Raw genomic sequence first — 10094 nt, 5'->3', positions numbered from 1 at the left:
GAAATCCATTTTGGCTCATAGGTCTAGATGCATCCACTGTTTCAAAAACCTAGTTTGAAATCTTTCGCAAAAAAAACCTAGTTTGAAATGTCTAAAAATTATTGGGTGTACATCTGGAAATATAATGATCGCACACAAAGTTTCGTGGATTTTTTTTTAATTATTATGACCTGTGTAAAAAAGACAATTTCTAGTGCTCTACATGAGAAAATTTAATGGTAAATAGGTCTTCAATTTTCAATTAGTAGTACTCTCTCCCATCCAAAATAGTAACAGCTTTACTTTCAATTTAGAGTAAATTAAATTAAAGCCTCGACACTTATTATAGATCCGAGTAAGTATTTTCTTTTTCAGATCGACGCAGATTCATTGACTTTGCTGCTCTAAGCTACCAGCGAAGCCTTGCTCATCTGACCTCCATTCCAGATCCAAGCACATGATTTACTAAAATTTTGAGCTCAAAAATAATTCTTCCTAGAAAAAATATATCAGAAAGTTGCGTAAGTATGACATATTTGATTATGTAACCATGTTTACTTTGATCTCAAAAGGCTATTTGATTAAGCCTTAGGAGTTCAACTAGTCATCACTCGCCAGCACGTCTGAATAGGAAAAAAATATGTGAATGGGGTTTTCTGATTTTGCCGGTCCTGACTTTGGATCATTGATAGCCGGATTCCGCATCAAGTGCCCCCTACATTTTAGTGACTTAAAGTTAGGAAAATGTTAGAAAGGCAAATTCAGAGAATCCGTGCGTGAGGAGTGCATGATAGATGAGTGCGACGAATGATCGATCACCGGATACAGATGAAATGCTACAGAGTACACGCATCGTTTTCCAGCTCAAGCTACTAGGTGGCAGACACGTCCGCTCGCTTCCCGTAATTAATCCCGTTTCGATCGATCACTCTACGGATCAGCTGCCTCCTGCGTGGCGCTTCTTCCATGTATCCTATGTCAGCCGTGAATTTGTTCACCTTGTCACACCCTCTCTAGAAAAGTTCATAATCTTCGACAGGGAAACCGCTTGCCGAAGCAAGTGTGTGCAGCGACCCTTCGCTGAATATTGGAATGAAGGAGTAGATCACGGACCGGGCTTCGCTGTACATGTTAGAGCAAGTACAATAGTGTACAGTCAGCTGGCTATAAGAGATAAAATATTATAAATTTGCTTAGTTGGAGGAGAGAGATTAGGAGAGAGAAGAGAAGTGGGCTCTTATCTTATAGCCAGCTCTAGCACGTGCTCTTAGGCTATATGTGAGACTAAAAGGTGGGCCATGTATTGTAAAAGTAGTACACTTTTATAGCTTACTATTGTACATGTTAGCTATAAGTTGACTATAGATGATGTGGAAAGTTGCTGTAGCCGGCTACCGGCTACACTATTGTTCTTGCTCTTCTGATGCCCGTATAATTACCTTCCAAAGAAAGCATGTTCCTTAGCACATCTCCCTCTCTCTTTAATTAGTCTGGCCGGCTGTATGATTGTGAACTGTTGATAGTGCTGACCACTACGCATCTCCAGCTAGCATTAACTAGGCTAGCGTGGTGCTCAATCGGCGACGACTAACTAACAAGCACCGGCCGCGCGGCCGGGGAGGCGGGCCGGAACCGCCCGCGGCGATATGTTGGGGCTGTCTGTGAAGCGGGTGGCGCGGCTGGCGATGACGATCACCGGTCGGCTGGAGAAGGCCGGAATGGTGCTACTCCTCACCGTGATGGCGGCCTCCGCCTTCGCCGCCGTGCTGTTGCTGCTCGCCTGCCCCGCGTCGCCCCGCTGCTCGGTGGCCTTCGGGTCCGCCCTGTCCGCGCCTAAGAAGCTCTGGGGTTTCGGCTTCTCCGTCGAGCCCAAGACGTCGGCGTTGGACTCCGGCGAGTGCGACATCTTCGACGGAGAGTGGGTGTGGGACGACAGCTACCCGCTCTACGAGTCCAGGGACTGCCCGTTCGTGGACACGGCGTTCCGTTGCTCGGAGAACGGCCGCCAGGACACGTCCTACGCTAAATGGCGGTGGCAGCCGTCGCACTGCGATCTTCCCAGGTTGGTTCAAATCCATTTTCTACCATCTACTGCTTCCCTTTATTCTTCCGCGGGATCATTCTTTAGAGGCCGCATCAAAATTGACATCCGACACCTTCGGTAGATTTTCATGATGATTTGGACTTGATTTAAATCCTTGTGCAAATATCACAAATTCACAATAGATCTTCGGACGCTGGATGTTATACGTGTTTCTTTTTCATAATAATATACAAGGGTTAATGTTATGAGTGCGCAAAAATGGAGGTCAAGCTTAATTGTAAAATTATATTTATAGTCTCAAAATTCAGTTTATTTATTTATTTAGGCAATGATGATGTAGTATCTTACAAGGTTGCGAATCTTGATGTGATTTTTTTCTGTATTCTAAGCTACACGATATTGACAAAATCTGACCAATTTATAATTCTGAAATATGCAATGTTCACTATACCTAGATCTAGGTGTAGCGCACCGATGTACAATAGAAATATGCATGTGTTTATACTGTACATACCGTATAAATATGTTCACTACGAGATATGTTCACTACACCAACTTAGGTGTAGCCCACCATTATACCCACCAATTAGATATGTTCACTATCTTGAGCAACCTTGAGCTTGATATTGGATGAGTGGCGGGCTTGGTTAGATTGTACAGGTGGGTTTGTGAGAGTAGTGCACTAGTGCTCCTAGGCCTTAGGCCGTTCTTAATCGCCCAAAGTGGCGGTTCAGGTGGTGGTGCTTGGAAGGACTCACCTCCCAAGTTGTAATCGTGTTGTATGGGAAATTCTTTCGTCCGTCTTCTCAAGCTTAATACAATAGCGCGCAGATCTCCTGCGGGTTCTCGAAAAAAAAGATATGTTCACTACAAAAAAACACCACCAATTAGATATGTTCACTATACTGTATAGTAATTAGATACGTGTAGCCCACCAATCTCGGTGTAGCCCACAATTATACCCACCACCATTTTTAAGGGGTATTAGTTGGTATGTATGATAATTGAGTTTCAGCTCAGTGGCAAGACAAGTGAGTGCGCAGCCAGTCCACCCGGGTTCGGATCCCCATCTCGCGGTAATTTCGCACGGAGGGGCGAACTTTAAACCGGGTTATTATCCTAGCGTCCATCCGTTGTGAGAGTCTCATCCTACCTAACAACTTATAGCCAAGGGTGATCATTCCCAGTTGGTCAACGTTTTTTTATTAGTCGGTATGTATGTATAAGTGGGTATAATGACGTCTATGAAATGTACATAGAATTGCAGTGGTGTTTTTTTAAGATGAAAATTTAAATGATGTTTATCAAAAAGCTGAAAATTGCAGTGAACATCTATCTAATCAACCCCTTAAAAATGAGAGAGTGCTTGCATGCCTCTTGCTATGGAACTTGTCTGTTTGGTTGATTGTCCATTAGTATAATTAACATTTGATGTATTAAATATTTTTGTGTACATACTTAGCGACTTATTGATCCGGTAGACTTAAAAATAATATTTAAAATTTCTATTATTGTGTTTTTATTTGATGAAATTTCACTTCTACGTTAGCATAATTTTGCATTTTTTGTCCAATTGCACTTTAGTGTTAAGTCAAAAATGTGAGGAAGTGCTTGCATGTCTTCCTATGGAACTTCTCTATTTGGTGGATTATTTGATGTATTGAATGTTTTTTATTTTCATGTAATTAACTATATAATGATCCAACAACACATTAAAATATTATTTTATAATATAATGTTTTCATAAGATTGTTCATATCTTGTTATCACAACTCAATAGTCTCACTCTAAGACATCATTGTCGAATATCATCATTCTTGCATTGTATTCCACAACAAAGGAAACTTGTGATACCTCTACCTAACATTACTCGTTTTAGAAGCTGATTGTTTCACTAGATTTTAATTCTAGGTGACCATTATGTCGTACAATAAAAAAATCCAGAAAATTAAATAACCAAAATGTCTTTGTTCTTGTAGCAAAACTATATATATGTTGATGGTGTTACTACATAGGGCTAGCACCAATTGTATTCATGCATGTTGTGCCATGTAATTGTAGTGATCGGAGTAATAAAGATACTTTATTAAGTACATCTGTTAGAAAACCCCTATAAAGATATCAAATTATGAGTCTAACATAGTATTCTAAAATCTTTGTATATAATGAAATAAATATAATCAAGATGCCATGAGTGGCTAAATGTCGTAGACAACTAAAACATGGATGTAGAGGAAAATTTCTTAAAAAAAACTACAAAACATTTAGGATGATTCATCAGTTCTTTTAAGGAGTATTAAAACTGAAAAGGTCCACAGGAAGAAAAACTTTTCTGCTGAGATAAATATTTTTTTACATGAGAGATAAATCTATTGCTAAAAATCATATAAGAATTGTGGCGTATGAAAAAAACATATTTATTTTTTATTTTTGTAGTCCTTGCTACTGACTACCTCCAAATAAAGTAAAGTTTTCTTAGAATGCAATCCTATAAATTTAAATTAATCATTTTGTCCTCTTTGATTCGATGTAATTACCTTTTTTTTACATTTGGAGGATACATTTCTTGGAATATTTCCTGTTGTAGGATAGTGAACCATATGAAATTTTTCTATTCAAATCCAAAGAAAATCCTCATTAGGTATAACCTCGTAAATTTTCTCCTTGTCTCTATGAAGAGTGTGCAAACATATAAACCTTTAAGAAATTTCATTTGTGCAATGAAACATGTTCTATACCCTATTCTCGGCTTTCAAATCTTGTGGGTCTCTTGGTCCGAGCATGAGTATGAGATCAAAGGACTAGGAAATAATGCAAAAAATAAAGGAATGCATGTGAGGAATGAATAATTGTAAAGCACACAAATTTTGTGGAATAAGTGTTGGTTGGCGGGAATAGAAAAAATTACAAGAATACTAATAAAGATAGGTAAATCAAAATCAAGCAAGGATTCCAATTATGATGTTTGAAACTAAAGATTCGGGGATTGTTCATCGTGGGTGTCAATTCTATAAAGAGGTCTGAGTTGATTGTAAATTTTTCATAATATCTACTTCGAATGTAACACTAAAGATATCTCCCCTATTTATTCCTATAAATCAAAGATGCATGGAATATTCAACATGACATGATATTCAAGGTCAATATTTTTCATATATTACAGTTGTTTTGGAATCCCATGGATGAAAGAGATCATTGATTCCCGAGTTGAATTACTAGGTTTTTCCAGAGAAAATGGAACAAATACTCTCGGCCTCTACATGAAAAGATGCAAACTACCACATTAACACAAAGTCGCATCCCAGAGCTGACGCATTAAATTAAGATTTTAATAGGACCAAAAGCTAAAAAATGCAGGGTGCCAACATCTCACTAAGCCACCACCATTCCCTGGTACCATAAGGTCATTAACCACGATCTAGAATGAGTTACGCAGTATAGTGTGGACCAGATTTGAAATGTAAGTTAGCTTTAGAGATGAATTAATGTAATATGCAATGGTTTATAGTTATATTTTTCTTGCAAAAACAATATGGTATTGGAACTAGGAACATCTGAATATTCACACATCCATTATGAAATGAAGGATTTTTTTTCTGATGTTGGCATGATTTTTCCTTCAACTTCTTAGATTTGATGCTAAAAGTATGCTCGAGAGGCTACGAAACAAAAGAGTGGTATTCGCTGGTGATTCAATTGGCAGGAACCAATGGGAATCCCTGCTTTGTATGCTCGCTACTGGCGTTTCAAATAAGAGCTCTATCTACGAGATTAATGGCAATCCCATCACAAAGCACAAGGGTTTCTTGATATTCAAGTTTACAGACTACAATTGCACCGTGGAGTATTACAGATCTCCTTTTCTAGTCCCTCAAGGTCATGCACCAGCTGGAACCCCCATAATTCTTAATAGTACAATCAGGGTGGATGTCATGGATTGGATGTCGGAGTATAACCGGGGTAAGTGGAGTGATGCTGATCTCTTAATCTTCAACTCGGGGCATTGGTGGTTGTACGGTAAAACAATCGGAAGGTAAGCAAGTTAGAAAAATATTTGGATGTTTAAGTTATATTTGTAGGGCTTATTTGTTTTTTCCTTATGTTCATTGGTAATGTCCATATAGAACTAGTCTTCTTTTTTTTGTCAAAAGTTAATCAAGATCTTTACCCTTCACCTTCAGCTAGCTAGTTCCACATCTATAGTTTGTTTTCAGTTTATATCCGAGCAATTACTTAGAGAAATAGCTATCCCTGTGCATCTCACAGGTAGATTTTAAAAGCCCTGCGAATGTTCTCAAGATTTCAGTAATAATAACGTCTTGGTTAGTTGCACTATCCATCATCAGGTTCAAGAATTCATCTTTCAATTGGGATAAGGGAGAGCTTATCACTTACTCATTCTGGTTTAGACGTGCTTTGGTGCTGATTGATAAATCGTTAATTCTTCGCAATCCATTTTTTTTTCGTAAATAAATGTAGATCATTATATTTGCACCATGATGTATTGAAACTGGGCTTACTTTGATTTCCCATACCAGCGGTAACTTATTTCAAGAAGGGGATGAGGTGAAGATGGACATGACTGTCAGTGATGCATACATAAGGTCAATACAGACACTGTCCGACTGGCTTCACAGAGAAATTAACACGAGCAAGACGCATGCCATTTTCCGTACATATTCTCCCACGCACTTCAGGTTTGTACCTGCTAGACATAATCAGCACAAATGGATCCGTTTTCAGAAAAAACATCAACACAAGTGGTTCACTGCAGTTTGACGAAATAGCAAATGATTAGATTCTTACGGGTGTTTTCAATTATTGTTGATTAAACTGTTTCTTTAACTAGAGCAACCTGTATTTTTCTGTAGCGGCGGTGACTGGAGTACCGGAGGGACTTGTCAGTTGGATAACCTTCCGGATATGACGCCGTTTAAATCGTTGGAGCAATGGGCTGGCATGCTTAAACCCGTGAACGATGTTCTAGGCAGCAACTTCAGAACCAAGTTGGCTGGGTTAGAAATATTGAATGTAACGAGGATGACGGCCCAACGAAGGGACGGTCACCCCTCATTGTTCATCAGTCCTTCTGGTTCAAGTCAAAAGCTCAGCAGAACACCGACAGAAACCGAAGTGGAGGATTGCAGCCACTGGTGCTTGCCGGGTGTCCCTGACACCTGGAATGAACTTCTATACGCCCTCTTCATGAAACCACAAATAACGTGAAGTGAGCATTGAACATAGCCACGCAAAGTATAGTTCATATATATCTAGTTGACGTTCTCTTGTTGATGAGCGGATTTAATGCATCAGGTTATGCTAACAAACATTAGTTGTTGATGGAAATGGCAGCAGTGGAGTAGTTAAGAGTACTAATAGAATTTAGTGGAGTTGCATAACAAGATAGCATCATCGACAAGTAATATGGAGTAGAGGGAGAATTACTTATTTTTTTCAACTTGGATGGGTGGTCATGAGACCGCCCATACCACCCTCTGTGGGCCCTTTAATGTCAGATTAAGGGTGAAATTGGGGGGTCGGGGTGAACAACATCGTGTTGCTCTTGGCCGCACTTGGTATCAGAGTTAATTAGTCATCAACTGAAATTTTGGAGAAAAAGATGCAACTTAAAATTATGCAAAATTCTATTTCACTTAATTTCAAGAGTCATTATCCTTTTTATATAAAGCCTTTTTGCGAGGGTCGAAACTCTCAAGGACTCTCGTGGACACCCATCCTCCTCCCCGCCTGAGCAGACTTGGCAGGCTTGCATGGACATCAAGCGACTTGGAAAGACACTGTCAACTGGCGGTGCCATACTAAGAGAAGTTAATTTCAAAAGGCTACACTTATCATGAGAAAACTATCATAAACATATGTGGTGAATATTAGTGTGCTACCCATTAAGCATGTGTGGTCAACCAAACAACATTCGGATTGTTCACGAAAACTTTTCCTGAAAGGCAAGTTCCTATCTTGTTTTCAATTAAGTGTATGTATTCTATAGATGCATCACGCTGAATAAAATCAGGTTCCTAATACAACACGATGACATCTGCACAGATTCATTACACTTATGGACAAAAATGAAAGAAAAGAAACATAAATTAAGAACTACTACACAAGCACAACGTCTTTCTCAAGGTCACAACTCACAACCACCTAGCTGTCCCTAGCTAGCTTGAATGATCGATCTGCATTATCGTTATCGTTATGATTCGTTAAATAAAAATCAGTCACTTGTGAATTGTGACTTGTGACCTATGACCACGCCGAGGCATGCCGGGTAGTATAGATAGATACCATGCAAAGCACCTGAACTATAATTAAGTGGGCCGTAACAGTGGATGATGAACGGAACACAACTACTAGAAAAGTACACACGACAACAATATGGATCAACCAAACCAGCCGTCGCAACGACGAAGCAGCTAGCTCTGCGCCGTGTCGCATACGCACGTTCACGAGACGGCCGGACAGTGCTTTCTTCCTTTAAACACCGGCCTGTACGTACGTGCCCTCGCCGGCCGGTCTGGGCCGCCTTCTTACGGTTTCAGCGCCGAGTAGGTCCGGTACTGGTACTCCTCCGCCGCCTTCGCCTCCTCCCTGCCGGCGTCCACACTGCCGTCGCCCTTGTGGTGGTCCTCGCACGGCACGTGGAAGTTGACGGGGCACGTCGTCATCTTGGTCCAGTTCTCGTGGAAGAACTCGGCGCACTCCTCGTAGGACCGCTGGTTGGGCGCATAAGGGATGCAGTTGCGGTCGACGTTGAGCTTCCCCTCGCTGATCAGGTCCCAGCAGGATTCCCCCAGCCACGTGAAGTAGTTGCCGGAGAGCGTGAGGTTGGCGAGGTGGCCGTCGGTGGCGAGACGGCAGAGCGCGTCGGGCACCACGCCGTAGAGGAGGTTGTCCGCCAGGTTGAGCTGCTCCACGTTCCGCAGGCACGCGTACGAGCACGGGATGGGGCCCGTGAGCCGGTTCGTGCCGGCGTCGATGACCGTGGCCTGGGCGAGCAGGCCGAGCTCGTAGGGGAGGCAGCCGCTGAGCATGTTGTTGAGGAAGAGCACCTCGAGGAGCGTATCGGCGGCGTGGGCGATGGACGCGGGGATCGGCCCGGTGAACTGGTTGTTGGCGAGGGAGAGGTAGTTCACGGGGGAGTCGCCGAGGTTGTCCGGGAGGTTGCCGGAGAATTGGTTGTTGTTGACGAAGATGGCCTGCACCTCCGGGAACGAGGAGAAGATCCCCGCCGGCAGCTCGCCGAAGAAGCTATTGAAGCGGATGTCGATGAAGGTGGCGTTGGCGAGGCCCAGCACGTCCGTCGGGAACGACGCGGGCGCGAGCCTGTTGTTGCTCACGTCCAGCTCGTAGAAGTACTGCAGCTTCTTGAGGTTGGGCAGGGCGCCGCCGAAGTTGTTGGAGTTGGCGTGGAACAGCGCCAGGTCCGGGAGGCCGTCCACGAAGCCCTGCAGGGAGTCGGCATGCAGCTGGTAGCCGTTAAAGTCGACGGACGCGACGGTCCTGTCAGGGATGTTGCGCGGCCGCTCGCAGAAGAAGCCCTTGTAGGAGCCGCAGAGGTCGGTGCCGGTCCAGGTGCTGGTGACGCCCTTGGGGTCGCGGGTCACCGTCTTCTTGAACTTCTTGATCACGAGGTACGCCCTGTACAGGCGCAAGTTCTCGAACTCGCATGCCCGCGGCTCGGACGACATCGGCGGCGGCGGAGGCGCGGCGTACCTGATGGGGTGGTTGTCGGTGCCGACGCCGGCGTCCCGTCCGGTAGCGTCGGAGGTGCGCGCCGCGAGCGCAATGCAGGATACGGCCAGGACGAAGAAGAGAACGAGGCGGCCGCCGCCTGGCAGACCTGCCATTTTTCTGATCACCCGAGGTATCGGCTGCAGAATTGAGAACAGTGTGTCGGGCAAGTTTGGCGCGGAGTTGCCCTCGCGCAAACTGAGTGGCCTGGTTCTAAGGGCGCGGGATGTATATAAACACTTGCACCCACGGACCACGGTTAAGAAAGCATGCAGACTCTACCAACTGTTGTTGATGTTTGTTCAGAGAAGCTGGAACTCGT

The 10094-nt window shown here is 43.3% G+C and overlaps 2 protein-coding genes across 2 annotated transcripts; one reads left to right on the top strand and one right to left on the bottom strand.

Annotated features, from left to right (window-relative positions):
• The first annotated feature begins 1344 nt into the window (after window positions 1–1344).
• Window positions 1345–7411, top strand: LOC124671727 (protein trichome birefringence-like 10). The gene is made up of 5 exons (XM_047208066.1): window positions 1345–1408; window positions 1579–2041; window positions 5655–6056; window positions 6562–6720; window positions 6895–7411. The coding sequence occupies exons 1-5, from the start codon at window positions 1345–1347 to the stop codon at window positions 7247–7249; spliced, it is 1443 nt and encodes a 480-aa protein (XP_047064022.1). The 3' UTR covers window positions 7250–7411.
• Window positions 7412–8568: 1157 nt separating this feature from the next.
• Window positions 8569–9888, bottom strand: LOC124671726 (uncharacterized protein At4g06744-like). Its single transcript, XM_047208065.1, has one exon. It carries the CDS (start codon window positions 9886–9888, stop codon window positions 8569–8571), a length of 1320 nt encoding a protein of 439 aa, XP_047064021.1.
• Between the last annotated feature and the right edge of the window lie 206 nt (window positions 9889–10094).

This window comes from Lolium rigidum, chromosome 7 (assembly GCF_022539505.1).
Source record: "Lolium rigidum isolate FL_2022 chromosome 7, APGP_CSIRO_Lrig_0.1, whole genome shotgun sequence".
NCBI classification, from domain to species: Eukaryota; Viridiplantae; Streptophyta; class Magnoliopsida; order Poales; family Poaceae; genus Lolium; species Lolium rigidum.
Note: the sequence above shows the minus strand (reverse complement) of the source record. Positions and strands in the feature narration are given on the sequence as shown.

What these genes read in the sequence shown, in the direction of transcription:
- LOC124671727 (XM_047208066.1), top strand. Translation starts at nt 1,345, where the DNA reads ATGATGTGGAAAGTTGCTGTAGCCGGCTACCGGCTACACTATTGTTCT. An exon ending in TCGCACTGCGATCTTCCCAG is followed by an intron (nt 2,042 to 5,654) that starts GTTGGTTCAAAT and finishes TCAACTTCTTAG; the next exon opens with ATTTGATGCTAAAAGTATGC. An exon ending in TACGGTAAAACAATCGGAAG is followed by an intron (nt 6,057 to 6,561) that starts GTAAGCAAGTTA and finishes TTCCCATACCAG; the next exon opens with CGGTAACTTATTTCAAGAAG.
- LOC124671726 (XM_047208065.1), bottom strand. Translation starts at nt 9,888, where the DNA reads ATGGCAGGTCTGCCAGGCGGCGGCCGCCTCGTTCTCTTCTTCGTCCTG.